Source organism: Telmatherina bonti (assembly GCF_933228915.1).
Source record: "Telmatherina bonti genome assembly, chromosome: 3".
NCBI classification, from domain to species: Eukaryota; Metazoa; Chordata; class Actinopteri; order Atheriniformes; family Telmatherinidae; genus Telmatherina; species Telmatherina bonti.
Genome location: NC_136621.1, coordinates 7,693,665 through 7,720,150, shown reverse-complemented (window position 1 = coordinate 7,720,150; position 26,486 = coordinate 7,693,665). Strand labels below are relative to the sequence as shown.

The window sequence follows — 26,486 nt, the reverse complement described above, 5'->3', positions numbered from 1 at the left end:
CCTGTTTGAAGCTTGAAAAGATTAGATGCTCACTACAGCACAAGAGCAGGAAGTTTCAGGAGACGTGGGGACCCTTTTTAAATACTTTCCATAAGACATGGGAGCAGGACTTCTAGTGCAGCTTTAGGCTTATAACATGAAGCATTATTTCACAAGTCATTCATTCACAGGCTCATGCCTCCAAACTGACTCTGACCGAGTAGGGAAACAGGGTTCCGGGTGTTCATTTTCCTCTTTTTTTTTTTTTTTTTAAATTTATTTTATTTTATTATTTTATTTTATTTTTTTTTTTGTGTGCTATTGTTTTGTTAGGTCTCTCTCAATCCTTACCCCTTCATTGCACTGTACCTATGGCTCCTGCATCTGCCTACCTCCTGTGGGCTGGTGTAAATGTTCTGGAGTTTCTCTCTTTTCTTTTTTCTTTGTGTATGTTTGTTAAGAAAGAAAATCTTAATAAAAAAGATCTTGAATATAAAATTATAAGGAAGCTATTGGAATTTCATAGAAATTTGCACCTTTTAAATATTTTTTGTTTAGTTGTGGATGTAGATGTTTTGATGGGGGCGGCGCCCCAGCTCCCAGTAGTAACAATCTGCCTCTGGGCAAACCCGACTAGGGTTCTATCTACCATGAAGGGTGAACTACTCTGTCACAGACAGCATTTTTTCCACTTTGAAATAACTAGAGAAGAATTTCAATGAAAACCCAGATCAACCAGGTTTCTATCCACAGCTAAACATACTGTGTTGGTACAAAGCTGTAAGGCTACCAGAAGCATGACAACCATCTCAAAACTGTGTTAACTAATTGTAAATTAGTTAACACAGTTTACAAACTATGTATCACTTACACACAATATTACTGAGTTGATATTCTGTCCATATAAAAGTGTTATCAGGATACATCAAACTGAGAAAAAAGGCATTATTTCAACTTTACATATACACCTAACACAATGAACAACTCTTTATTAGGATGAGTTTTTAGCCTTAATAGTGTAATAATTCACAAGATTCAGCTATTTAAAGCAGGGAGAACACATTGTGGATGCTGTGAGTTTCATTAAGTTTCCTAAAATACCTTCAACAAGTAAATTATGGAAACAGGATTAAAAGAGAAAACTTGATCCTTCCTGATCCGAGCCCACATAGCTTCATGTTATTCTGCAGGGTTATGTAAGATTATAATCATATTCCATTGTTTTGTGCTATCAATATAAGTTCAGATAGTAGACTCATTCTCATGTCATCTTAATATACCTGTTGTATCACTGCAACAAGTAATTTATAATGCATATATAATTTATCTGTCATTTCCCAGTTACTAGTCCTTAGTTTCACTCATCCTGAGATAATTTCATTCTCCTCATATGGCTTTTTTAAAGATTAAAGGGCCGAAAATAAAACGGAAATATTGGCCACTGCTGGTTCAGATCTAGATATTGTAACAGGATCAAAAACTCTGCCTGCGTTTGGGTTGTGGCCAGTATTTTCTGTCAAAACTCATTTTACTCTGAAACAGAGCAAATCGTTAATGGAGCCTCATTCTGTCCTGATTTGTTAGTACAAGGACTGAAGAATGGATGGATGGTGTCAGGAAAACTATCAGTGAATGAATAAATGAGCATCTTTGCCTCCACGTTGTAGAATGACACCAGTCCTTTATCACAGTCCACAAAGATCCCTATCCGAGAGGGTCTGGGACTGACCGTCAGGCTTGTTGAGGGTTCTGTTCGGAAGGCGTAGTCAATTCCATCTCGCAGACTGAGGAACCAGTAGCCATGGTCAGGGCTTACTGTGATTTTGCCCTTTCGATTAACAAACTGACTTGCAACTCCCAGGTCCCAGTCAGTCTTTTTTCCAACCTCCACCTGGAAGACAATGGTGTAGAGCAAATTACATCTCCTCATTCATTAATCCACAATGAACGGGCAAACAATGTAGGATCACATCACCCTGAACTGTGGATTAAACTTTATTTAGTCTCACAGTGGAGAAATTGACTTGCAGTACAACTGACCAGCGCAATTAAACACAATTAAACAAACAACAAACAAGATCAGGCAATAACTGCAATGTAGTCCACACATTTTGATCCTCATCAGAAAGTAGTCTTTTTTTTTTTTTTTTTTAAATTATTATTTTAGATCAACTAATAAGCTCTTTTTTTCTGGGGCAATAAAAGTTTTCATATAATAAATCCTAATTTTAGCTCCCCAAAGGTCTTGGTGGCTTAGCATTGCCTAACTTCCTGTATTATTATTGGTAGTGTAATATACCATCCATCCAAACATTTTCTCAACCGCTTGGTCAAATTAGGGTCGCAGGAACATGGAGCGTATCCAAGCAGTTATTGGGCAAGAGGCATGGTACATCCTGGACAGGTCACCAGTCCATCACAGGACCAGCACGGACAAACAACCATTCACACACACTCACTCCTCTGCAATATTCAGGAAATCTTATATTAGATATAGCAGATAATGTGTGGCCAGCAAGGGTGGATATGGAGCTCTCATTTCCCAAACTCTCTCTTTATTCTCTGGTTCGTTTTTTGTTCCCTCTCACTGCTTTCAGCTTTACCTCAAATCCAATAGTAGTTAATTTAGTTAAAATCTGGTTTTAAATGCAGAAAAGCTTAGGCTTTCATCGGGTCTCCAACCTCCAGCCTATTGTAAATAATCATCTGTTTCCTGTCTTGTTTCACACCTTCTTGATTTTACTCTTCAGACATGGTTTGACAAGGTATAACTAAACTTCAGGACCTTTACGCTCATGAAACATTCACGTCCTTTGAGAGGTTTCAGGGAAATTTGACCAACATAATTCCAGTGGCCCACCCAGAAATGTTTTTGAACTCTTTGATAGTGTTTGATCCTGAGGGAAAACATATAATCTCTAGTATATATGTTAACACTAACTAATTCTGTGCTATCTTTGCACTGACTGATAATCACTGGAAAAAGTCCTACAGCTGATTCACCCCAACTTCAATGACCAACTTCAAAATTTTCCACAAAGTTAATTATAATAGCCTTAAGCTTTTGGCTTTACCCTCATGTAAAAGGTGTAAACAATTCGCAGCCAATCATTCCTAAAGATCAGATGGGATTTAGATACTCATTTACATTAGATACTGATTTACTGATTCATTACTATTTGTTTATTCATTTTTGTTTTTGTATTTATGTGGACTCCACATTTTTGGGAATATGGGTGGGATAAGACACAGGGGAAAAATAAAATAATGCATGTTGTCTTTGATTTTTCACTGTGATGTGTAACTTGCCAATTGCATCCAATAAAAAAAGTTTACATTTAAAATAAAACTTTGGGAAACATCTGTCTCATCACTGCGTTACAGAAACTCAGGATGCTGGTAGCCAGAATCACACATCATCTTTTACTTTTGCTGCTTTTATTCTAGCTCTAAAACCTCTGCTATAACTCTATCTTTGTTTGATATGAATCACGGAAGTCCTGCTAGTTTCCATAAAGATGAAAGTCCTGCTAGTTTAAATGAAGATAAAAGGGGTTTTATGGAAGTATTCTCTCTTCCTATCATAAACTATCTTGGGATTCACTTATTTCTGGATCGTTATGATATTTCTAAGGAGAAAATAGGGTCTATCCCTGGATTCTAATCATAATAATCTTAAGCTTTCGGCTTTAACCTAATATATCTGACTCGTGTAAAAGGTGTAAACAATTCACAACCAATCAAGGTGTCCATCATCAATATCAGCTGATGGATCCTGTGGTATTTACCTGCTAACACCTCTTTTACACACCGGGAAAAAATTAGATTTTCCCTTCTACTCTATAACAATTGCTAATTCTCTTTCTAGTGACAGTGATGTGGTTTCCTTTCAGGAGGAGATAATATTTACATGTTTTATTTTGTCCAGATTAATTTACAGTTACATCTACTTAACCCTGTGTTAAACCCTAACTGCTGCATGTAAACCAGATTTAACATGGTTGCAGAGACTTGTAGCCTCTAGGTTCTGTAACTTTCTTTCTTGGACTTGTTATTGATGGACTCTGTGGTTGCTTTTACAAGCCAGTTAAAACATATTTTTAAATCAGTTTGTTGTTACTTTCTCTTGTTTTAATGCTACATTAAAACGCTATAAGATGCTTCAGAAATAAAGTTTTACTTCATCACTAAATTGTGCAGAAAAGCTGGACAAAAACAGAGATGTGGTGGAAAATCCACGATCACCAGTGTAGATCATATCATATTTGAATAAATGCAGACAGACAGCGACCACATGGACACCCACCCACCTCCCAGTAATGCCGTCCTGAACTGAAACCCTGCTGGGCCATCACACACACCACTCGGTCAAAGCGCTTGGGATTGTCCAGGACTGTCTGGTGACGCTCACCACACTGCACCTTCTTCCCGTCAGCTGAGATGATGAGACGTGGGTGGGCCGTGCTAGGGTCCAGGCGAATATCAACTGCCGGATTGGACAGAAGTTTAGATGGTTCCGCTTCAGCTAAAAGACTGAAGAAAAACCAAGGTAAACCCTTACCTGCATATTCCTGAACTTTCCGTACCTCTGCAAAGAAAAAAGGGTTTACTTCTTTATTCATCTGTTTATTTTGTTTGACTCACTGACTTTAACAGGATCAGAATGTTTGTTAACCAGATCTCACTTGGGTTGGGTCTGGGTGCAGATGGGACTGATGAGGATTGTCGACCTGTCCAGAAAAACAGAACATGTGTTTTAATAACATGTTGAGCATGTGGTTGTGAAACCTTCAGAACATTTTAACATCACGTCCAAGTTGAAACCTACAGACTTCTGGTAGTTTCTGAAGTTCTTCCTGAAGGTGCTCCATCATCTGGTTGACAGTTTTGGGAACCAGTCCTGATGTCTGCTGAGACATCACAGGGACACTGGCCCAGTCTTTAGTCTGTGGAGGCATTGACAGAACAGGGAACATCTGCAGAGAAAGAAAAAACCATGAAAACCTTTTTATGATCCATCATGTTACTAAACTGACCTGAGCCTGGTTGTCTGGTTGGGGCTACATCTATACATCAGCAATGCTATAGCAGAGCCAGTGTTACGGTGGCACTGGAATCCTGGCTCCGGGAAGGCCCCAGCCTTAATGGCACCTAGTAGAACTAAATGTGAGAAAAACCTCAGCAGAATCACAGCTGTTACTGGTGTTTGATCATCACACAGTAAATGTAACCAATACAATCATTCATTGTTTGTAGTTGGATCTCATTATAGCAGAATGTTTTAACCATACTGGAGCAGAAAATTCTAAAAGATGGTCTGATATAAAAGAATACTTTTGTCTGTGTAGAGTGGAAAAGGGTTTGGAGTTACACTAAACACTGAACTTCAAACACAAAAAAATTCAGCAGACGTTTAGAGTTAATCTGCATAAGTAGTACAAAAGGTACAATTTCCCATAGTGAAATGTCTTAAAGCTGCAAGTGATTTTTTCCGGAAGTCTTATATTAGTGACCTTCAGAGATTCCAAATGGATCTGTGCTGTACCTCAGTCTGCAGCAGAAATAGATTAAACCAGGCCACTGTACCATGAAACCAGGATTAAAACCATTTAAAACCTTTTATGTCTATTACCATTTTTCTTAAAAATTATTTAATGATATATTTGACTCCATGATCCCATATGAATCAAGCTTGGTGGCCCAGCCTGAGTTGTGCCAGTTTATGCTCTGTAAGCTTATGACTTGGGTCAGTTCTGTTCTGGCTCCTTATAAACAGTCTTTTATGCTAAACTCAAAAGGTAAATCAGGTAAAAATCTGGCTAAAAATGTAGAACTGGTCAGAAAACGAGTGTGTAACTGAGGCAAAATGTTTGCTAACAGTAAAATGTAACGACATAACGCTGACATGACTGTTCAGCTGTTTTAAGTCGTCTACATTACATATGTGGCTAAATGCACTTCATAAAGTTTCACTTAGCTCTTAATTAGAAACATCTTTATGATGTGAAATGAATGTCAACGTGCAGCAGACAGACAACATTCCTCATCCAAAGTACAGGTGGTAATGTCTGGTCAAGTTAACTCTACCTTGAGGAAAAGCACATAATCTTCTGTAGAAATCAGCTCCTTGAGGGTCGAACTCTTTTGTTCCAGAGCAGCCATCTCCTCCTCCACTTCTCTCAGTAAATTCTGTGCTCTGAGTTCTGCTCCTCGCACAGTCCTGCTGATCACCTGGTGCAAATGGTTCGTGGGTAAATCCGCACACCTATGTTTAGAGAGTTTTGGTTTCCATACGTAATGTTTGGGGTTCTTTACCTCCAGGACTTCAGCTTGGCAGTGCTCCACGATGGATATCAGCTTGGAGAAAGCACAAACTACTTCATGTGTATCCTGTTCTGCAGCAGCCTGGAGAAAATCAGGAGGGGAAAATTATCTCATACATACATAAATGAGACTTGAGACAATTTATAAGGAAAAAAAAGCCTCCGCTTATTGGTCAGACAAATATTAGTAAAAATGTTCTCTTTCCTGGATGCGCGTCACTGGGTCCCCCCACCGGTGCCAGGTCTGGGGGTGGAGCACGAAAGCAAGCGTCTGTTTGCCGGGCCTTTGCCAGTGTGGACCGGTTGGGCTCAACCCGAAAGGGTTACAGGGGCCCCATCTCCTATGGGCTCACGTTCTGCAGGGGAGCCATAGGGGTCGGTGCAATGTGAGCTGGGTGGCAGCAAGATGTGAGGACCCTGGCAGTCCAATCCTCAGATGCAGAAACTGGCTCTAGGTATTGTAGAACATCACCTCTCTGATGGGGAAGGAGCCTGAGCTTGTGTGTAAGGCTGAGCAGTTCTGGCTGGACACACAGTGGCTTGGAAAGGTATTCATACTCCTTGAACTTTCCAGATTTTGACACATTGCACAAAGTGTCACACAACAATGAAAATTACACATGATTTTATATTTTATTCCACAAATAAAAACTGAAAAGTGCAGTGTGCAAACATTTTCAGACCCCATTTCTCTGAGTCCAACTAATTGTCTTCATAAGTTGCCTGAATGATTGAATGTTGGCGTAATGACAGGAGTACACCTGTTTGCAATCTAATCTCAGTACAAACATAGCTGTTCTGTGATGGCATCAGAGGTTTGTTAAGAGAATTTTGGGGAGCAAACTGACCATGAAGTCAGAAATAAAGTTGTGGAGAAGTTTAAAGCAGGGTTAGGCTATAAAATGATTTCCCACATTTGAACATCTCACAGACCATTGTTTAATCCATTATCTGAAAATGATACGAGTACGCCACAACTGCAAACCCACCAAGACTCAGACGTCCACCTAACTTACAGGCTGAGCAAGGACAGCACTGACACGAGATGCAGCCAAGAGGCCCATGGTATCTTTGGATGAACTGCAGAGATCCACTGGGGATTCTGTCCACAGGACAACTATTGGGCGTGGCCTCCACAAATCTGGCTTTATGGAAGAGGAGCAAGAAGAAAGCCATGGTTAAAAAAACAAAACATAAGAAGTGCAGTTTGCAGTTTGCCTGAAGCCATGTGGGGAACAGAGCAAATGAAGGTGCTTTGGTCAGATGAGACCAAAATTTCTGGCCTAAATGCAAAACGTTATGTGTGGCAGAAACCTAACACTGCACATCACCCTGAATACACTATCCCCACTGTCAAACATGGCAGTGGTAGCATTATGCTCTGGGGGTGCTTCTCTTTAACAAGGACAGGGAAGTTGGTCAAAGTTGATGGAAGATGGATGGAGCCAAATACAGGGCAATCTCGGAAGAAAACCTGTTTGAGTCTGCAAAAGACTTGCGACTGGGGCAGAGGTTCATCTTCCAACAGGACAAAGACTCTAAACAAAAAGCCAGGGCTACAGTGGTATGGTTTACAACAAACATATTTATGTGTTAAAATGGTCCAGACCTAAATCCCCTATCTCAAATATCTCAGTTTCTAGATGTGCAAAGCTGGTAGAGACATACCCCAAAAGATTTGAAGCTGTAATTGCAGCAAAAGGACCCCTTTGGATGAGCTGTCCGGTCCCTGTACGACAGGTGTCAGATCTTGGTCTCTAAGTTGGATTCATTTTCATTTTGGGTATCTGCTTTTTGCAGATGATGTGGTTCTGTTGACTACATCTGGTCGACACCTCCAGTTCTCGCTTGAATGATTTGCAGCTGATTGTGAAGCGGCTGGAATGGGAATCAGCACTTCGAGATCTGAGACCAAGGTCCTCAGTCAGGAAAGGATGGATTGTCCTCTCTAGGGGCCTCATTTATCAAACTGTGCGTAGAAACGCTGACTACAGGTGGCGTTCGTACGGAAAACAGGAAATGCGGCGCAAAAAACTTTATGATTTACAAAGAAATGCGCACGCACATCCCACGCCTGTTTCACTTCATGAATCAGGATCAAGACAAAATTTTGCACACGAGGAAACATCTTGTCATGCCCACATGTTGGCCATAAAAGGTCAGGTGAACACCCCATATAAATATTAATCCATCTCATTTCCATGACTGTTCTGCAGGAAAAAAGCAAAAAAGAAGAATTTTCTGGAAAATTAGGTAGAAATTCTAATAGATAATGTTGTAAAATGTAAAAATATTTTATCTAGTGTGGACGGGACGGACATCACCACCACCAGAAAGACAGAGGAATGTCAGGAGGTTACAGATGCTGTCAGCTTGTCTCATCAGCAACCTGACTTATCCCAAAAGTAAAACTAAAGTGGTCAGACAATAAAATGTAGGGAGAGAGTGCATCTTCGTCCACAGGTGGAGGATGTTCACCAGGGAGGATGGGGGGAGGCTTCTGCCCACTCCCACAGATTAGAAGCTGGCAGGGAAAATTAAGGAGTCCAGAGATACGCTGGAACAAAATGCTCCAGATGAAGCTGAAAGTGGTTCATTCCTTTGTTTCAGATTATAAAATGAATGAACATAAATGAGACGTCTCTGACTCCAGTTTATTTACTGGGAACATACTGGTGTTCCTGTGTGTGCCAGCTGGGTTGCAGCGCTGCAGATGTGGTCAGAGAGGGGGGAGGCCAGTGATTCCACCTTGTGCCCTCGCTGCGGTGTCCTCACAGAGGAACCAATAACTGCCATCAAGGAGGAGGTGCAGGAGATGGAGAGAAATAAACACCACCCTGACAGAAACCCCACTAAAGATAAACTTGTGAATAAATCAGAATTCGCCACCTCTGATGTGTTGCATCACTTCTAGACGTAAAGCAGCAGCGTTTGGTTCCAACGTGAGAGGATGATTGACAACACAATCATTCAGATTGGATGATTGTGCAGGTGAACGCAGGTGAAGCCATGTTATGTAGCGTCTCCACTATCTGCACACATTTTACAGCTGTACAACAGGTTTCCTCCTGTGCTGAGAGGCACCTCCACTTGCCTCCATTTGCCCGATGGCCCCTACACTACAGCATGTCTGGTTGTGGAGAACTGATCTGCGCTCTGGGTTGGGAAAAGGAGTGAGCAGCCCCGACTTGTCAGTCATTTCCCTTTGGAAGGTGCCGGGCTCGACTCCAGAGTCTCCAAGCTCCTCCGCAGGGACAGATAAGCCACTGTGTGCCTTTTATATCCAACCATCACTTCATGTTTTGTACATCTGCAGGTTGGGGAAACACCTTGATCAGCCTAATGATGGGCAACCACGTCATTTTAATGCAATTATTCATTTAGAGTTTTATTAGTACGGTAGCTTCTGTACGACTTCTTAACTGTGTGAAATGGATTCTATAAAACGTAGAACTGCTTCCTTTAAGAACAGATTTTAGTGGTTGATGTTTTACGTGGTGGAGGAACAATATCAAATACACATTTTCTTTTTTTCTATTTTCTTTTTTGGAAAAGGCTGTTAATGTAAAACATTCTGTGTGAAAGTTTGTATTTGATTTGGAACAAATATTTCAAATTTCACACCATTTCTTTGGTTTTATTTTCTGCCTTTGGAGTCGCCGTTTCCCGTTCCTCCATATTTTGTGCATACACCAGGGTCATTGTTGACGTGGAAGTAGGGACGTTTCACCGCTAAGTCGTGTTTTGATAAATCCCAAAAGTTGACTGTAATTGGAGTATGCTGGGTTTTGTGCGTGCCACAGCTTCGTAAATGAGGCCCCTGGTCAGGAGTGAGGTCCTGAGGTCTTGAGGTCCAACTGGAGGAGTTTAAATATCTTGGGGTCTTGTTCACATGTAAAAGAAAGATGGACCGTGAAATCTCGGTTCAGTGCAGTGTCTGCAGTACTGTGGACTCTGCACTGGTCCATCGTGGTGAAGAAGGAGCTGAGCTAGAAGGCAAAGGTCTCGATTTACCAGTTAATCCATGTTCCTACCCTCACCTATGGTCATGAGCTCTGAGTCATGACCGAAAGCAATGGCGTAATTTGCACGGGGTATAGGGGGTTGCAACCCCCGCAAAAATCACATCCAGCCAATACAAACCCCCCCCCAAAAATTAACATAACGATTCTATCGGCGCCAATAGAAAATGACACCCGCTATTCAAACTAGCATAACTCCGCAACCATTTACACTATCAACATAGTTCCAACACATTCTGAAAGCTGGGAAAGGTAGCTTTCTGTTGATATATGACACGTTATGGCTTTCGCAGGGGTACGCACGAGAGGGCGGGGTAAAGTGAGCAGCCGCGGGAAGCAGCAGTGGAGGATGAGCGAACCTCTGCAGCATCGTAACGGTGATTTAGCGAATATTACCTGGTTCTTTGCTGTGTTTTTGTCCAGATACCTCCTGTAAATAATATTTTGTAATCATAAATAATTTGATTAGTATAGATTTTGATAGTTTTTAGGGTGTTTTTTCTGTGTTTTTGTTCTAGTTCATTCTTTTTTCTTCATCATTCCATGTTCTTGCTATCTTTCATCTTTTTGCCATAGATCCTGTTTTTATACAGACCTAATCATTAATAATCACAGTGATATTTTGTAAATAATTTAGTAACTAATGGAAATAATCTGAGGAGATCTGAAAGCGAGAGGAAAGTCTCGATGAAATTTCTGGAGAATGGACAGGAGGAGTCAGGTGCAGCAGCAGCATCTCTACCACATAATACAGTTTGTATGCATTGAATATTCCCAGGTTCATCACAGCAATGTGTCTTCATTTTCTAGTCCATGTTTTTATTGACTTTGTCTGAAATGTCTTCATCTTTACTTGATAAGTTTTTCTCTATTCTGTGTATTCAGAAAGGCCTTCATTTTTCTCTAGAACAGGGGTGTCCAAAGTTGGTCCTCGAGGGCCGCTGTCCTGCAGGTTTCCCATGTATTCCTGTTCCAACACATCTAGCTTCCACTAAATGGATCAAACAGCCAATGACGTGCACAACTGATTAAGCTCGACTACTAATTAATTTGAATCAGGTGTGTCTGAGCAGGGATACATAGAAAACCTGCAGGATTCTGGCTCTCGAGGACCGGAGCTGGACACCTCTGCTCTAGAAGATTTTTCTTTTTCTTTTTTTCCTAAGTCTTTTCTAATGTCACGGTATGTTCATATTTTTTAGATATTACTCTGATGAACGTTCATTCAGTAATGATGACAAAAGGCAGGGACGAAGTCATATCTGTGACCGAGGTCGAAGGAGCAGAGGTAATGCTGCTGCTGGTGATGCCCATCATAGCAGGTCACCACATCATCATCAGGCCTGGAAAACTGAGGCAGACCATGACACTGCCAACCCTTTTAGCCCTAAATGTATCCCCGGTGTCCAACCCCCTCTGACCACTGATATTTTTTCCCTCTTTTTTGACTCTGAGGTCCTCGGGCTGTTGTGTGCAAACTCAAAAGAAAAAATTGGAGAGGGGGAAGAAATTTGTTTGGGCTGACCTAACCCCATGGGAGCTCTAAAATACCTGGGCATGATGCTGTTCATGTCTGTCTGCAACCTCCCAAAAATGTTGGAGGACTAAAACTATTTTTCATTTGGCTTTTCCTGCTTCAGACATCTCAAGAGACAGGTTTCAAGCAATCATCTCTAACTTGCACATAAGTGATCCAGAAAAGGACGCCATTAAGGAACTGAAGAATGGTATAGAGGAATATGACACCCTGCAAAAGGTCAGGCCTCTCATGGAAATGATCAGAAACCAATGATGGTATACCAGAGTGTATACCATCCAAAGCAGCACATCTCGGATGATGAAAGGATGGCTGCCACAAAAGCAAGGCTCAAACTGAAGAAATAGATGAATGACAAACCAAGTTTAAAGTTTTTGTGTTAGCTGATGTAAATGGGTACACAGTTGACTTCAAGTTGGACCTGGGGAAAAATCAGGATGCTTCAGGTAATGGGCCTTCTTTTGGTGTGGTGACAGAGCTGGTGAATAAGGAGTACCTGGGGAGTGGCTACATTGTTTACTGTGACAAGCCCTCTCCTGTTCGGTTATCTCAGCCGGCAGGGGTTTGGGGCTGTGGAACCTACAGGCAGGGCAGAGCTGGAGTGCCAACAACTCAGGAGAATGCCAAGAACAAAAAATCTAAGAGAGGCTCCATCAGATGGATCAGGGACGGAGACCTTCTCTTCATAAAATGGATGGCTACCAGGGAGGTCTCCATCATCTCCACTCTCCATCTTGTCTATATGGGGAAGTGTTGTCGAGACATTTGCTGTATATAGTTTATTGGTGTTAGTATGCAACTGGTTTAACTTAAAAGTTTTTAATTTTTTTTTTTTTTTTTAGTTGACACAAGCACAAAATCAGCTGACTAGAAGCTACCATGGCCTTGCTACCTAGTGCCTAAATACAGTAGGACGTACCAGTCATTACTTTGTCATCGTGGCATAAATGGTCAAGTACACAGCTGCAATAATGTCAAGTAAATCACAGTAAAAGTACCACAATACATTTCTTATACAGACCCACCACATTACCTGAACTGGTTTTGCAAATAATTAAACAAGTGAAAAAAAAGGGAAAGAGTGCAACCTCCCCAATGGTGAACCTAAAGTTATGCCCTTGACCGAAAGAAGGAGGTTGCGCATACAGGCAGCTGAAATGAGTGTCCTCTGCGGGCTGGCGGTCTTTCCCTTAGAAATAGGGTGAGAAGCTTGGTTATCCGGAAGGGGCTCAGAGAAGATCAGTTGCTCATCTGCATGGAGAGGAACAAATTGAGGTGTATTCCCAATCTTGTTCTTTTGGTTGCTACCATAGACTGTTCATAAAAAATGGATGGAGCCTGTAGGTTGGATGGAGGGGTGGATGATTGACATCTATTGAATTCCGACCTGCCTATATCTAAGAGCTAACTGAGTTAACATGTAGCTAACAGGAGCAAACCAAATAACAGAGGTACGGGGACTAAAACTACGTTACAGACTCTTAATTGGCTTAAAACCATGGTTGTGCTATACTTTGCCTTTTTGCAGCGGGATATCAGGTACCTGTCAATCAAAAATGCACGCCTCCATTTATGCCGAATTTTGTGATTAAATTACATCTAAATGGAGGAGTTACAAAAAAAAGTTCACTGTCCCCCCACAGTTGGCATAAAGGTAAACCTGGCCTATTAAATCTTTTTTGGACCAGGCTGTAAACATGTTTATTTCTGCTGTGAAGTTGACCTTTTTAACATGGGAGTCTAAGGAATTTGCTCTGTTTTGGAGACAGCCCATACCGAATGAGGAATGAACTGCCATTTTTGGCATTTCCGCATAGGCTTCTCTTTTAACTGCCAGAGGTTGTCACTTGGTTGCTACTAGCAGCTCATGACCACAGGTAGAAAGATAGATTGACCAGTAAATTGAGAGCTTCACCTTCTGGCTCAGTTCCTTCTTCACAGCGACGTGAAGCATCTGAGCCAGAAGCGAAACTCTCATTTACCATTTGACCTATGTTACTACCCACAGGTCATGACCTGTGGGTAGTAACATAGGTCCAGTGCAGTCTGTATTACTGTGGAGGCCACACCAATCCACCTGTCAATCTCCATCCTTCCCTCACTCTTGAACAAGACCCCAAGATACCTACACTCCTCACCTTGGAGTAGGATATCATGGTTTCTGATTTGGAAGTGCTGATTCTCATCCCAGCCGCTTTATATTCGGCTACAAATCCTTCAAGCGAAAGCTAGAGGTCACAGTCAGATGAAGCCAACAGAGCCACATCATCCGTAAATAGCAGATACCCAATCATTTGGTCACCAAACCGGATCTCCTCAACACCTCAGCTGTGCCTACAAATTCTGTCCATAAAATTAATGAACAGAATCAGTGATAAAGGGCAGCCCTGGTGGAGTCAAGCCCTCAAAGATACAAATCTGGCCATACCACCAAGGAGCTTTTTAACAACCCTTAGCGACCTCCGCCCTATAGATAGGAGAACCCACCCTCTGGTTACCCATCCCTTCTTCCTCATTAGAAGATGTGTTGGTAGGATTGGTAGCTCACAATGTCCTGAGTCCAGGTCAGCAGCTACCCACCCCCAACTAATGCTAAGACCAGTCCTCCCCACCCAGAGGCAGAAGGAAGCTACCCTGTCATTCACAGGGGCAACCCCAACCTACAGCCACCAAACCAGGGGGCAATGAGAACACCCACACCTGGTTGGCACCTGTCACAAGGAGCAACTACAGAGTGGAAAAGGTCAAGCCCTTCTTGAGGATACTGGTTCCTGAGCCCAAGCCATGTGTCAAGGTGACTTCAACTACATCTAACTGGACCCACTGAACCTCATACACCAGCTCAGGCTCCTTCTCCATCAGAAAGGTGATGTTCCATGTTCCAAGAGCCAGTTTCTGCAGCCAAGGATCAGACCACCTTTGGCCACTGTCAAACTCACATTGCACCCGACCCCTTTGGCCCCTCCTGTGGTGGTGAGACTGTGGGAGAAGGGGCCTTTGCAACCTTTTTGGGCTGAGCCAGACCGGCCACCAAATGGCTGCCCTTGTGCAACAACCCCAGGCTGGGATCCCGAGAGGGCCCCGGTGACCTGTGTCCAAGAAAGGGAACCTTTATATCCGTGTTACATAAACTACCCCCTGTTATAACTCTGGGGTTCCACTAAGGGGCGGGGCTACCCAGTTTAGAAGCTACTCCTTTAGGGACTGGTGCTATTGCACTGGAATGTATCTGATTATATCACAATTGCATCTGGAATGTATCTGGTTGTATGTGGACTATATCTGGAATGTATATGGATTGTATTTGGACTGACCTTCATCTCCTGAACATAGAGGTGGATCTCCTCCACTTTTCTCTGTCTCTCACAGATCAGATCTTTCAGCTCCACCTCAGCAATTCTTAAATGAGACTGAAAATAAAACCATGAGTCTTACATGGTAAGCATCATAACATACAGAATGGCAGTCTGTGAGCCATATTTTTCCAGATAGATTTGCTCTTACAAGGGAGACATGTCATACTGTATACAGACATGGACAAAATTGTTGGTACACTTTGGTCAATGAAAGAAAAACTCAAAATGGTCACAGAAATAACTTGAATCTGACTAAAGTAATAATAAATAAAACATCTATAAAATTAATCCAGTGAAAGTCAGACACTGCTTTTCAACCAAGCTTGAGCAGAAATAAACATATATAAAAATTCTCATGAAACAGACCTGGACAAAAATTATGGTACCCCTAAAATAGACCAAAAATAATGTTACCAAGAGGAAACAAAGGAAAGAGTTGTCTCAGGAAATTAGAAAGCAAATTGCAGACATGCATGTAAAAGGTAAAGGCTTTAAGATAATTTCCAGACAGCCTGATGTTCCTGTGACTACAGTTGCACATATTATTCAGAAATATAAGATCCTACCTACCTGGACGTGGATGCAGGAAGAGAAAATGACAACAAATCAAAGAGACGGATTAAACGTATGGTAACAAAAGAACCCAGAAAGACTTTGACAGAAATTAAAGGTGAACTTTAAGTTCAAGGAACAAGGTTGTTTTTGTTATTTCTGTGACCATTTTGAGTTTTTCTGTCATTGACCGAAGGGTATCAACAATTTTGTCCACACCTGTATATGGCTTCCCTTGGTATTCTAAATATAATATTTTTATTGTAATTATCAGTCCTGATATGGCAATGGTGAACCTGACAGGGGAAGAGAAAAAAAACAAAGGTAAGAAAGAATGCAGCAGAGAAAGAGGTACAGAATTAAAGTATGAAAGGAAAAATGATATAAGCTGCTGAAATCACAGTATTCACAAAAACAACATAAACTGCTACAGGACTACAGGATACATAAGGTAGAATAATGTGCAAAAGCACAAAAGTTCAGAATCTGAAGCAGAAACCGTTTTATTCCTCATTGTCAGTCAGAGGTTTCTCAATTGGGAATTTTTCCTGGTGTAAAGGGAGCAAGCTGGAATATAGAAGTTAGTAGAAATAAAATAAATACTAAAACTTTAAGATAAGTACATCTAACAAGGTACATCTAACAAGCAGTTGTGTTACATGGTAATATTTGTGTCTGTTTAGCAAGAGCTGGATATGGTACCAACCACATAGTGCAAGTGGTTAGTGCAAATGACAGGAGGTAATTGATGTCCATGAGTCCGATACAGAGTTTTGTAGTGTTCAAGAGTCTGATGGCAGAGGGAAAGAAGCTGTCTCTATGGCCTGAAGTTCTGGTCCATATAGACCTTAGCCTCCTGCATGAGGGTAGAGGGGCAAACAGATTGTGTCCAGGATGAGAAGGGTTGGCTGCACTCCGACCTACTTCCCCTTGTTTCCTGGAGACACACAAGTCCTGTAGAGATTGGGTCCTGCTGCCAATCACCTTCTCAACAGCATTCAAAATGCACTGCAGTCTGTGCCTGACCTTGGTAGTGACTCGAGCATACCACACAGTGATGGAGATGGTGAGAATGAACTTGATGATGGCTGTGTAGAACTGTACTAACAACTTGGTGGGCAACTGGAGTTTCCTCAGCTGCTGCAGGAAGTACATCTTCTGCTGTGCCTTCTTGATGAGGGAGCTGATGGGTACCACTGTCTTGAGTGACAGTGGTGCCCAGGAAACAGAGGGAGTCCACAGTGGAGATGGGGGAGTCTGTTAGTGCTATGGGGGACTGTGGAGCTGTGAATTTCCTGAAGTCCTTCCTGGTTCTGATGGTGTATTTCCTTTCTGGTTATAGTCCTAAAGGAAGTTTTCCTTCCTTGCGCTGGTAGAAATTTTTCTTCCTGGTTTTCCTCATGTAGGTCAATATTTAATGGTTTTCATAAACACAACTATTATAAAATGGACGGATATGGATCATGTGATGTTTTTGTGTGAACTGAACTGTATCTGGATGACTTTGTTGTGAAATAGTGTTGTGTAAATAAAACTGGGATAAACTGAATAAGTGACACTTACCTTCTTGATGTTCCACTCTCTGTGGGCAGGAATAAGGATGTGTCCTCTGTGCTCTACTGTCTCCACACATGTGCTGCAAATACAGGTGTTGTCAGTGCGACAGAAGAACTCCAAACCTCTCAGGTGGACAGGACACAGAGGGAGCCTGGGGGAGGAGTCATCTTAATCAGTCACAGATTCAACCTCATCACCACCAAATGTTAATCCCAAGTAAGTTACATTCACAGCCATGTAGACTGTGAATCTCTAATGAAAGCAACACATCAGTCTGCAGTTTGGACTGTGTTGAGGAAAGTAATTGGGCTATGGTCCATGTAGACTTCTAGGGGTCTGCTGGATTCAACATGAATTGCGAGGTGTTGTAATGCCCACACTAATGCCAAGGTCCACTTTGTAATAACAGAATAATTTAACTGGCAGTCCCCCTCATCCTCTAGGGTCTTCAAAACTGAACAATCCCTACATGTTAAAAGGGCCAACTTCACAGCAGAAATAAACATGTTTACAGCCTGGTACAAAACAACATTTTAGGTTTAATAGGTCAGGTTTACCTTCATGACAACTGTGAGGGGAGTGAATTTTTTCTAGCTCCCCCCTGCGGGAAGACAAAGCCAACAACTGTCAGGAGCACCAGAAAGTAACAAGTTACATATAAATAAGAAAACACACAAAGAAAAATACCTGCTGTTAATGAATACACCTGCAGGACGACCCAGTGACTTTGTCACATGCAGAATATAAAGAGTGAAACATGTTCGGAGAAGAGCGATCGTGTCAGTGTGATTTGTTGTAACCTGTTGACTAAGAAGTAGTTATGAAAATTGGGTAGGACTAATCCTCCGAAATTTCTCGTCCTATCGTCCTATATCTTTGATGTCATGTGACACCAAAATTCTATGTAAAACCATTGCTAAATAAAAAGAAAAAAAATCCACATCTGATCCATAAGGACCTAAAAGGGTTTGTACAGTGCAGAGAAATATTTCATAACACATGTAAACTGTTAAACATATTATTTGCCAAAAAAGAAAATGTGCCAAAGGACATATAATTCTGTCATTAGATGCCAAAAAGGTTCCTTTTGTGGAAGGATATCTCAAGTGGATTAGATTATTATATACAAAGCCCATGGCAGAAATAATAACAAATAATCATGTTTTTAAACCCTTCCAGGTGAGTAGATCCACACGCCATGGTTGTCTGATGTTTCCTCTATTATTCATACTTGCCTTTGAACACCTGACCACTGTGATAGCACTTTTTGCAGACAACATTTTGTTTATGACAAACTTACAATAACAAACACTTTGATAAGGTCTGTTAATGAATTACTCAACACATTTGGACAATTCTTTATTTATAGGATCAATAGTGGTAAAAGGGTTCTATTACTATTAAACAGGAAGGAGAGAGAATGCTCAACAATTACCACAAAATTTTGTTATGTCCCAAAGGGTTTACTTACTTGGGAATTAAAATACCACCTAACTTTGGAAACATTGTAGCTAACAGTTACGACCCTCTGACATAGAAAGTAGAAGAATTACTAGAGAGATGGAGCCCATTGCCTGTTTCATTGAAAGGACATATTAATATTATCAAATTTTATATTTTTCCAAATTTCTTCTATATATTTTATTGTATTCTGCTCCCTTTGTTAGTCTTAATTTTTTTGTACATGAAAAAAAGGTTTTGCTGGCTTCATTTGGAAGAACCAACGTCCTAGACAGCAACTTTCTCTGCTCTATCGACCATATGATCAGGGTAGACTTAAAATACCCAACATGAAACTTTATGTAGTGAGTAAGGTTTCACTTCCCCACACAATTTGCAGCCACCAGGTGTACACCCTTAGGGCTAATCAGAGGGCCTTTATAGAGGGGGAGGTATGCCTTCTCCTCAGTCTCTTCTGATCTATCCTGCTACAGCTTAGCAGCCAAACAGATGCTGGGAAAACTTGATGGCTCAGCTCACCTGGCAGCCACTGCTGGCAGACTCCCACAGACTTGCAACAGGGTTGTGCAGACACCACTGGCTGCTAAGCTGTAGCAGGATAGACCATTCCTGCTCTTCCTGGGTGTATTTTTGCATGACTGGGACTTATTGGTGTGGAGACAACCTGCATTCACGTTGCATGGTTTAAGTTTTTTGTATATTTATGTTTTGGTTGTGGTTACTTTGCTTTGCCGTTTTTTGTATGTTTAGAGTTGGCAGGTTGCTCTCCTATCTCCAGGCTGTGGACTCAGGTTTTTATGTGTTTGGCTTTATAGACTTAACCATTTGTGTATTAAATAAACCCTGTTTTATTGCAAAATCAACAATCACTGTCCAGGGCTTTTACTGAATTTGTGGCCTTGTTTGCCAAGTACTAGGGAGTCACCCCAGTTGGTGTTGTCGGACTCAGTCCTCTCCTACTTTTGCCACACTTATATTTGGACAGCCAACCTTAGGACACTTTTTTTTTTTTTTTTCCCTTTACTACAAGAGGGATTTCAGTTTGGGTGGAGATAGAGAACAGTACACTGCAGGACTGTAGCTTTTGAGGACTGGAGATCGGTAGCTTTGTATACATATTGAAAACAAAACACCCAAATTCTAGAGGCATTATTGTATTTTCACCATATAATGTTGCATAAGAGTACCATTTCTCTGCAATATTTAGGATTACAGTTCCTTGCTAAAAAGCTAACAATTACTGATTTGGCATCGTAGCAGAATACGTTGCTAGTACACTAAACAAATTCTTACACAACGAAAATATATTAACCAACTGTTAGTATTGTTTTAGGCCAAACCACTCAATAGCACTGGCAATAATGGAATTAATTGGAAAAAATGGCAAGAGAAATAATGTCTTTGTAGGTATTATTGATTTGCAAAAAGCATTTGATGTAATAAATCACCAACAGCTATTGTGGAAACTCAAATATGGAATAAGAGGGATCGCCCATAAATGGATCACCAGTTGTTTAGAAAATAGAAAACATGTTCAAATTAATGACAGAATCAGATTGGTGTGACATAAATTGGGTGGTACAATTAAGGTTAAATTTTGGGTCTGATTTATATTTACATTATACATGAATGATTTTCCAAATGCATCAAAACTATTAGAGTATATTGTTTGCGGATGATACCACACTATTCTATTCAGGGCAAAACATGCAGGAAATGAAAGTCATAAATGAACTCTGATCAAAATAAGTTTTAAATGTAAAAACTTTTTTTTAATGTTCAATGACAAAAAGAAAAATATAGATATATCTATAAAAATCGATGGGATGGATATTCAAAGGGTGCAGAAAACAAAGTTTAGGAATTATTGATGAGGATCTCAGTTGGAAGCCACAAATTAGAAAAAAGGAAAAATGGCTAAATCCATAGCAGTGTAACATAAAGTTAAACCATTTCTAAATCATTCCGCATTACTCTCTTTACACTGATTATACCATATCTAACTTGTGCAGAAATTTGGGGGACAACCTGTAAAACATACACACAGCCTCTGTTCATCCTACAAAAAAGGGCTTTGAGAACTATCAACAATGGTAGATAGAGATCCATCTTACTCGGGGTGGGAAAATCGAATCGGGATTTTTTTCTTCACAATTTTAAAATCGATTCTTTTGTTAAATTGTTTTTTGTTTTTTTGTTATTTTTTCAAATAAAATTAATCCACAATTTAATTTGTTTTCATTGGTTTATTGATCTTTTTACTTGTCTTCTTGGGCATTATAGCAGCAGAATGATGATCTGGCTACTGTGTTGTTTTTTTCCTAACTGAAATCAAGAAAAATTACAAGCAAAAAGAAGATTTATAATTTTTTTAGTCTACAAAAATCATCAAAATTGAAGAATTTTGAGAATCGCAATTTAAATCGAATCAGCACCCAAAAAATCTGAATCGAATCGGGACAAAAGCATATCATCACAGCCCTACATCAAACCCACCGTTTATAAAATGTAACTTGATAAAATTCTGATATAGTAAATTGTAGTATTCTTCAGGTATTGTATAAAGCAAACAGGAACATGTTGCCAGTAAACATACAAGAAAGATTTGAAAAAGAAAGTCGTTACGATTTGAAAGGAACTGACATATTTAAAAAAAAACAAAAAACAAAACAGGTTCAGAACAAAAATAATGGAACTAACTGTTACCGTGAAAGGAATAAATTTATGGAATGAGCTTCAAAATCAATGTGTTTAAGAAAAGCATAAAAAGAACAATATTAAAGACTTATGAAGAGTTAGAGGCATAATGTGAATTTGAGTAATTACGATGGTGTTACATTTTTGAATATCTGTAAATGCTTTCAAAACTATTAAAAGAAAGGAATGTAATGGATAATAATGCAAATTTTGGAACAACTGGCTGTTGTATGTGAATATTGTAAAATGTATAAGAATGGACATAGGATGATTATGAAATTAAGGGGCATATATAAGATTGCTCTTCTTTCTGCTCCTTTTTCTTCAAGCCATATTTAATTGCCAGTCTTATTTTGTATTTATTTTTGTTGTTTTAAATGAAATAAATAAAAATGAAATGAAAATTAAATGCGTAGTGTGGGTTTTTTTTTTTTTTTTGGAAGTGGCTCTCCTCTTGTCTTTATATACTGAGTGCAGCTCTTGATGATTGATCCAACTGTGTGTCCCATCATTCAGCCTTTATGTCGGCCCCTCCTTGCCATTCATGATGACATAATGGCAGAGCTAAAAAGCTGCTGGACTCTGGCATAATTGAACAAGTCAACACCTCTCCCTTGACATCCAACCTGGTGGTGGCAAAGAATAAATCAGGTGGATTTTGCTCCTGCGTTGACCTCAGGCAGGCATACCAGACAAATACCCACTTCCCACCATGGATTATCAGTCAAATTCCACAGGTCAACAATCTTTTATAAGCTTGACCTGTGCCAGGGCTATCTACAGGTCCCTCTGCACCTTGACAGCCACTACCTCAACGCCTTTGTGACTCACATGTGGATTATTCACTACATCCCGATGCCTTTTGGCCTCAGTTTGACCCCAAGCTGCTTCTAGAAGATCATGGCCTGGCATTTCAGCTGTAGTCATGTACCAATATGACATTGTGGTGAATGGTGCTTCACCCACCCTGCATGACTACCCTTCACAGATGCTCGATGTACTTGCCCACAAAAACCTCTGTCCCAACACTGCCCAGCCTGCACTCAAAATGCCTTATAGCCACCCGCCCAAAGGGTCTAGGGCTTGGTGCCATACATATAAGAAAAGTCTGGCCGTCAGCTGCATAGAAGGGAAAAGACCTACCTGCAGTTCCAATCACTGCCATGACGGCCAGCCCTTCCAACATCGCTCTGTCCATTTCGCAATCAGTTAATTTATTTTGACCATGGACTGTACTAAAAAAGATGGATGGAGCCTCCGTGACATCATCTGTAGGTTTCTGAAGAGCTGAATTGAAGCTCATTGGATGGTTCATAGCCATCTTTGCAACATCACATGTGTTTTCTCTCCCGGAAAACACAAATATGGGCAAAGAGGTAGTGCTGAGAGAGGGCCTTTGAGTGGGGGGGTGGATGATTGACATTGAGCAAACTCCGAGCTGCCTGCAGCTAGGAGCTAACCAGGGGCTAACCAGCTAATAGAGGGAAGTGGGCTAAAATTAAGTCATGCTATTAACAGGCTAAAAGCCGCAGTTGTTCTACGTTCCTTTCACTTGAAGCTGGAGATCAGGTACCTGTCAATTAAAAGGACACACCCCTAAATATGCCGAATTTTGAGATTAAATTATAAATGGGGTAGGTAGAAAAAAAAGTTACTCTCACAGTTGTCATGAATGTAAAACTGACCTTTTAAACCTAAAATGTTAGAACAAGCTGTCAACATGTTTATTTCTGCTGTGAAGTTGGCCTTATTAACTTGTAGGTATTATTTTGTTTTGGAGCCCTTAGCGGATGAGGGGGGAACTGCAATTTTTGGCACTTCCGCATAGGCCTCACTTTTAACCATTGGAGGTTGCATCTTGATTTTGAAAAAGAAAAAAAACTACACAGAAATCCACACAGGGTTAAGGAAGATGGCCCAGGCATCCACTGCACCTCCGCAGTCTTCCCCTTTCTAACACAATGCCTAGATGGCATTTATCCCTTTGATTGCCAACTGCACCTGGCCCATTGCCTGGACGGTGCCCTGACACCTCACACTGAATAATAAAGTGTATTTTTGCAGCACCTGCCAATGAGTTTGTTGGATTTCATGACTCTGGACAAACTGAGCCCACTCCACTCAAATGCAGATGCCATCCTGTGCCTGCCTGAACCTTCTTGCCCTGCTCAACTGTTAACCTAAGTAGCAATGACTGCCTTTTACCTGGGTTTCCTCCTACACTACTTTGAAACCACTGCACCACTATGTGCCCTGCTCAAGCAAGATGTGTACTGATCATCAATAAAAGTACATTTAGCCCTCAAGGCAATTAATTTTAACTGTCTCCCTGCTTACATTACTAAATAAAGAATATGTCTAGATATGTATCATATTGTGATTATAAAAAAACAATGTAAAAAAAAAAATATATATATACATCCAGATGAATTTTGGTTCAAATTGTCATCCTCACTGTGACATATTGGAAGAGTTTGTTAAAAGAAACTTGATATGTCAGGAATGTCTATAAAGGGAGAATCGTTTTAAACAATGATGTTGCCTCAAGCAGCATCTCTGGTTTGCAGGTTATACACTCTAAAACTAAAAAATAAAGAACATGAACATATCATACTAAGCTTTAAACAATTTTTCTTTATGATGTTAAGAATCAAAGTTTTGTATCTGTTGAAGGAGGGTTCATGCTAAGCTTCAGAGAGTATTTCTTTAGGGTGTAAATGTCTATGTTTTTACCTGTGGGGGAAGGGGTCATGCTAACCTTGAGACAGTTTTTCTTTAGGCTGTAGGTTTGTACCTGTCAGGGAGATATCATGCTAAGCATCAGAGAGTTGTTACCTAATACAACTCTAATAGGTATAGAGATGTAGGTTTGCACCTTTGAGGTACGCCTCAGAAAGTAATTCTTTCAGGTGTAGAGATGTAGTTTTGTCTTTCTTTAGCATGTAGAGGTGTCAGTCTGTGCCTGTAGGGGGGAGGGTCCTACAAAGCCTCAGAAAGGCTTGGTGTAGGGGTACAGGACTGTATCCACTAAGATGAGGGATCATGCAAAGCTTCAGACAATTTCACTGCAAAAACTGAAATCTAAGATTAAAAATCTTAAATTGAGTACACGTGTTTATTTTTTTAAAGGTAAGATCATTCTTAGTTTTTATGCCAGAGAATTCTTCTTAACAGTATTTTTACTTGTTTTGGGAAGTTTTGACAAGCCAAATTTTCTTGTTCTGTTGGCAGATAATTTATCTTATTTTAAGCAGCATTTATCTAATATTTGTATTTTTTTTTCTTGTCTTTTTAAGGCTGAGTTTTTGCAGTGTTTGCTCTAGGGTCTAGAGTTGTTGGTTTGTACACCTAGGGGAAGGGGTCATACAAAGCTTCAGCTAGATTTTCTTAAGGGTGTAGAGCTTTATGTTTGGACCTGTGAGAGGAAGGGTTATGCTAAACTTGAGATAGTTTTATTTAGGGCGTAGAAGTGTAGGTTTGTACCTGTGAGCCAAGGAATATGGTGGTGGTGGGTCGTTATGCTGAGTCTGGAAGGCCATATCAGGGTTTTGGGTATGAAGAAGTCCGGGTTGGGACATATTGGTGTGGAGCAGCCCGGGTGTTGTCAGTTGCTGAAAACGTGTAATCATCTCAGCTAAGACACTCTCTGGCATCTCCCCCGGTCTGGAGTGAGTTGTGATGACTGGATGAGGATGATCATAATGTAACCTGGGATGCTCAATCCCTTCCACTCCTGCATCTCCAGAGAGACTTGCCATAAGCTGGAACTTTTCGGTGATTTCTTTCAGGGACCGGTTTATGTGGAGTTCTGGTCTCTTACGGAAGGACTCCTTGCACAGGGGACACTGGTAAGACTTTGCACCATGTCTTCCTCCATCCCAGTATGAGCTAATGCAAGACTGGCAAAAGCTGTGGCCACATGGGGTTGAGACTGGGTTTTTGAAGACCTCCAGACAGATGGAACAGGTGAACTGGTCCTCAGAGAGACCAGGAGCAGGCAGCGCCATAACTTGTCACAGTTCAGCTGTAGCAGGCTTATGGTAGCAAAGAGAAGCTGGGGGAGACACAATACAGATACATTAAATAATCATTATATATTAATCCCTGAAAGGAAGATTGGTGTGAATGATTATAGAGAAATTAGAATAAAATCAAGGTTTTAAAACATTTAACTTATGTCTACATGAATTATTTCTTTTTAAGGAAAATGAAAGACTTTTTCCAGAAGACAAAATTATACCATAAGTTCCTTTTGCATTATGTAAATAAACCATCCAGATTATAAAAATCCTCCCGTGGGCTCACCATCTGCGGGAGGAGCCGTAGGGGTCGGGTGCAATGTGAGCTGGGCGGCAGCAAGGGGCGGGGACCCTGGCGGTCCGATCCCCGGCTGCAGAAGCTAGCTCTAGGGACGTGGGGAAGGAGCCTGAGCTTGTGCGCGAGGTTGAGCGGTTCCGACTAGATATAGTTGGACTCACCTCGACGCATGGCTTGGGCTCTGGAACCAGTACCCTCAAGAGGGGCTGGACCTTCTTCCACTCTGGAGTTGCTCATGGTGAGAGGCGCCGAGCAGGTGTGGGCATTCTCATCAGCCCCCAGCTTGGTGCCTGCACGTTGGGGTTTACCCCGGTGGATGAAAGGGTAGTTTCCCTCCGCCTCTGGGTGGGGGGACGGGTCCTGACTGTTGTCTGTGCTTATGCAGTACCCACCCTTTCTGGGGTCCTTGGAGGGAGTGCTGGAGGGTGCTCCTTCTGGGGACTCCATTGTTCTGCTGGGGGACTTCAATGCTCACGTGGGCAATGACAGTGAGACCTGGAGGGGAGTGATTGGGAGGCATGGTCCCCCCCCCCTCTGAACCCAAATGGTGTTTTGTTATTGGACTTATGTGCTCGTCATGGATTGTCTATAACGAACACCATGTTCCAGCATAAGAGTGTCCATATGTACACCTGGCATCAGGATTCCCTGGGCCGCAATTCAATGATCGACTTTGTAGTCGTAT

At 41.1% G+C, this 26,486-nt stretch overlaps 1 protein-coding gene across 1 annotated transcript; it reads right to left on the bottom strand.

The window, feature by feature from the left end:
* Positions 1 to 1,507: 1,507 nt before the first annotated feature.
* Positions 1,508 to 25,491, bottom strand: LOC306774889 (E3 ubiquitin-protein ligase TRIM39-like; the record flags this gene model as incomplete). Its single annotated transcript, XM_079265076.1, has 14 exons — positions 1,508 to 1,870; positions 4,290 to 4,465; positions 4,541 to 4,567; positions 4,665 to 4,709; positions 4,808 to 4,955; positions 6,067 to 6,210; positions 6,295 to 6,384; positions 7,319 to 7,382; positions 14,686 to 14,756; positions 14,801 to 14,950; positions 15,176 to 15,271; positions 17,333 to 17,493; positions 24,218 to 24,278; positions 25,240 to 25,491. The coding sequence occupies 14 exons, from the start codon at positions 25,489 to 25,491 to the stop codon at positions 1,508 to 1,510; spliced, it is 1,848 nt and encodes a 615-aa protein (XP_079121202.1).
* Between the last annotated feature and the right edge of the window lie 995 nt (positions 25,492 to 26,486).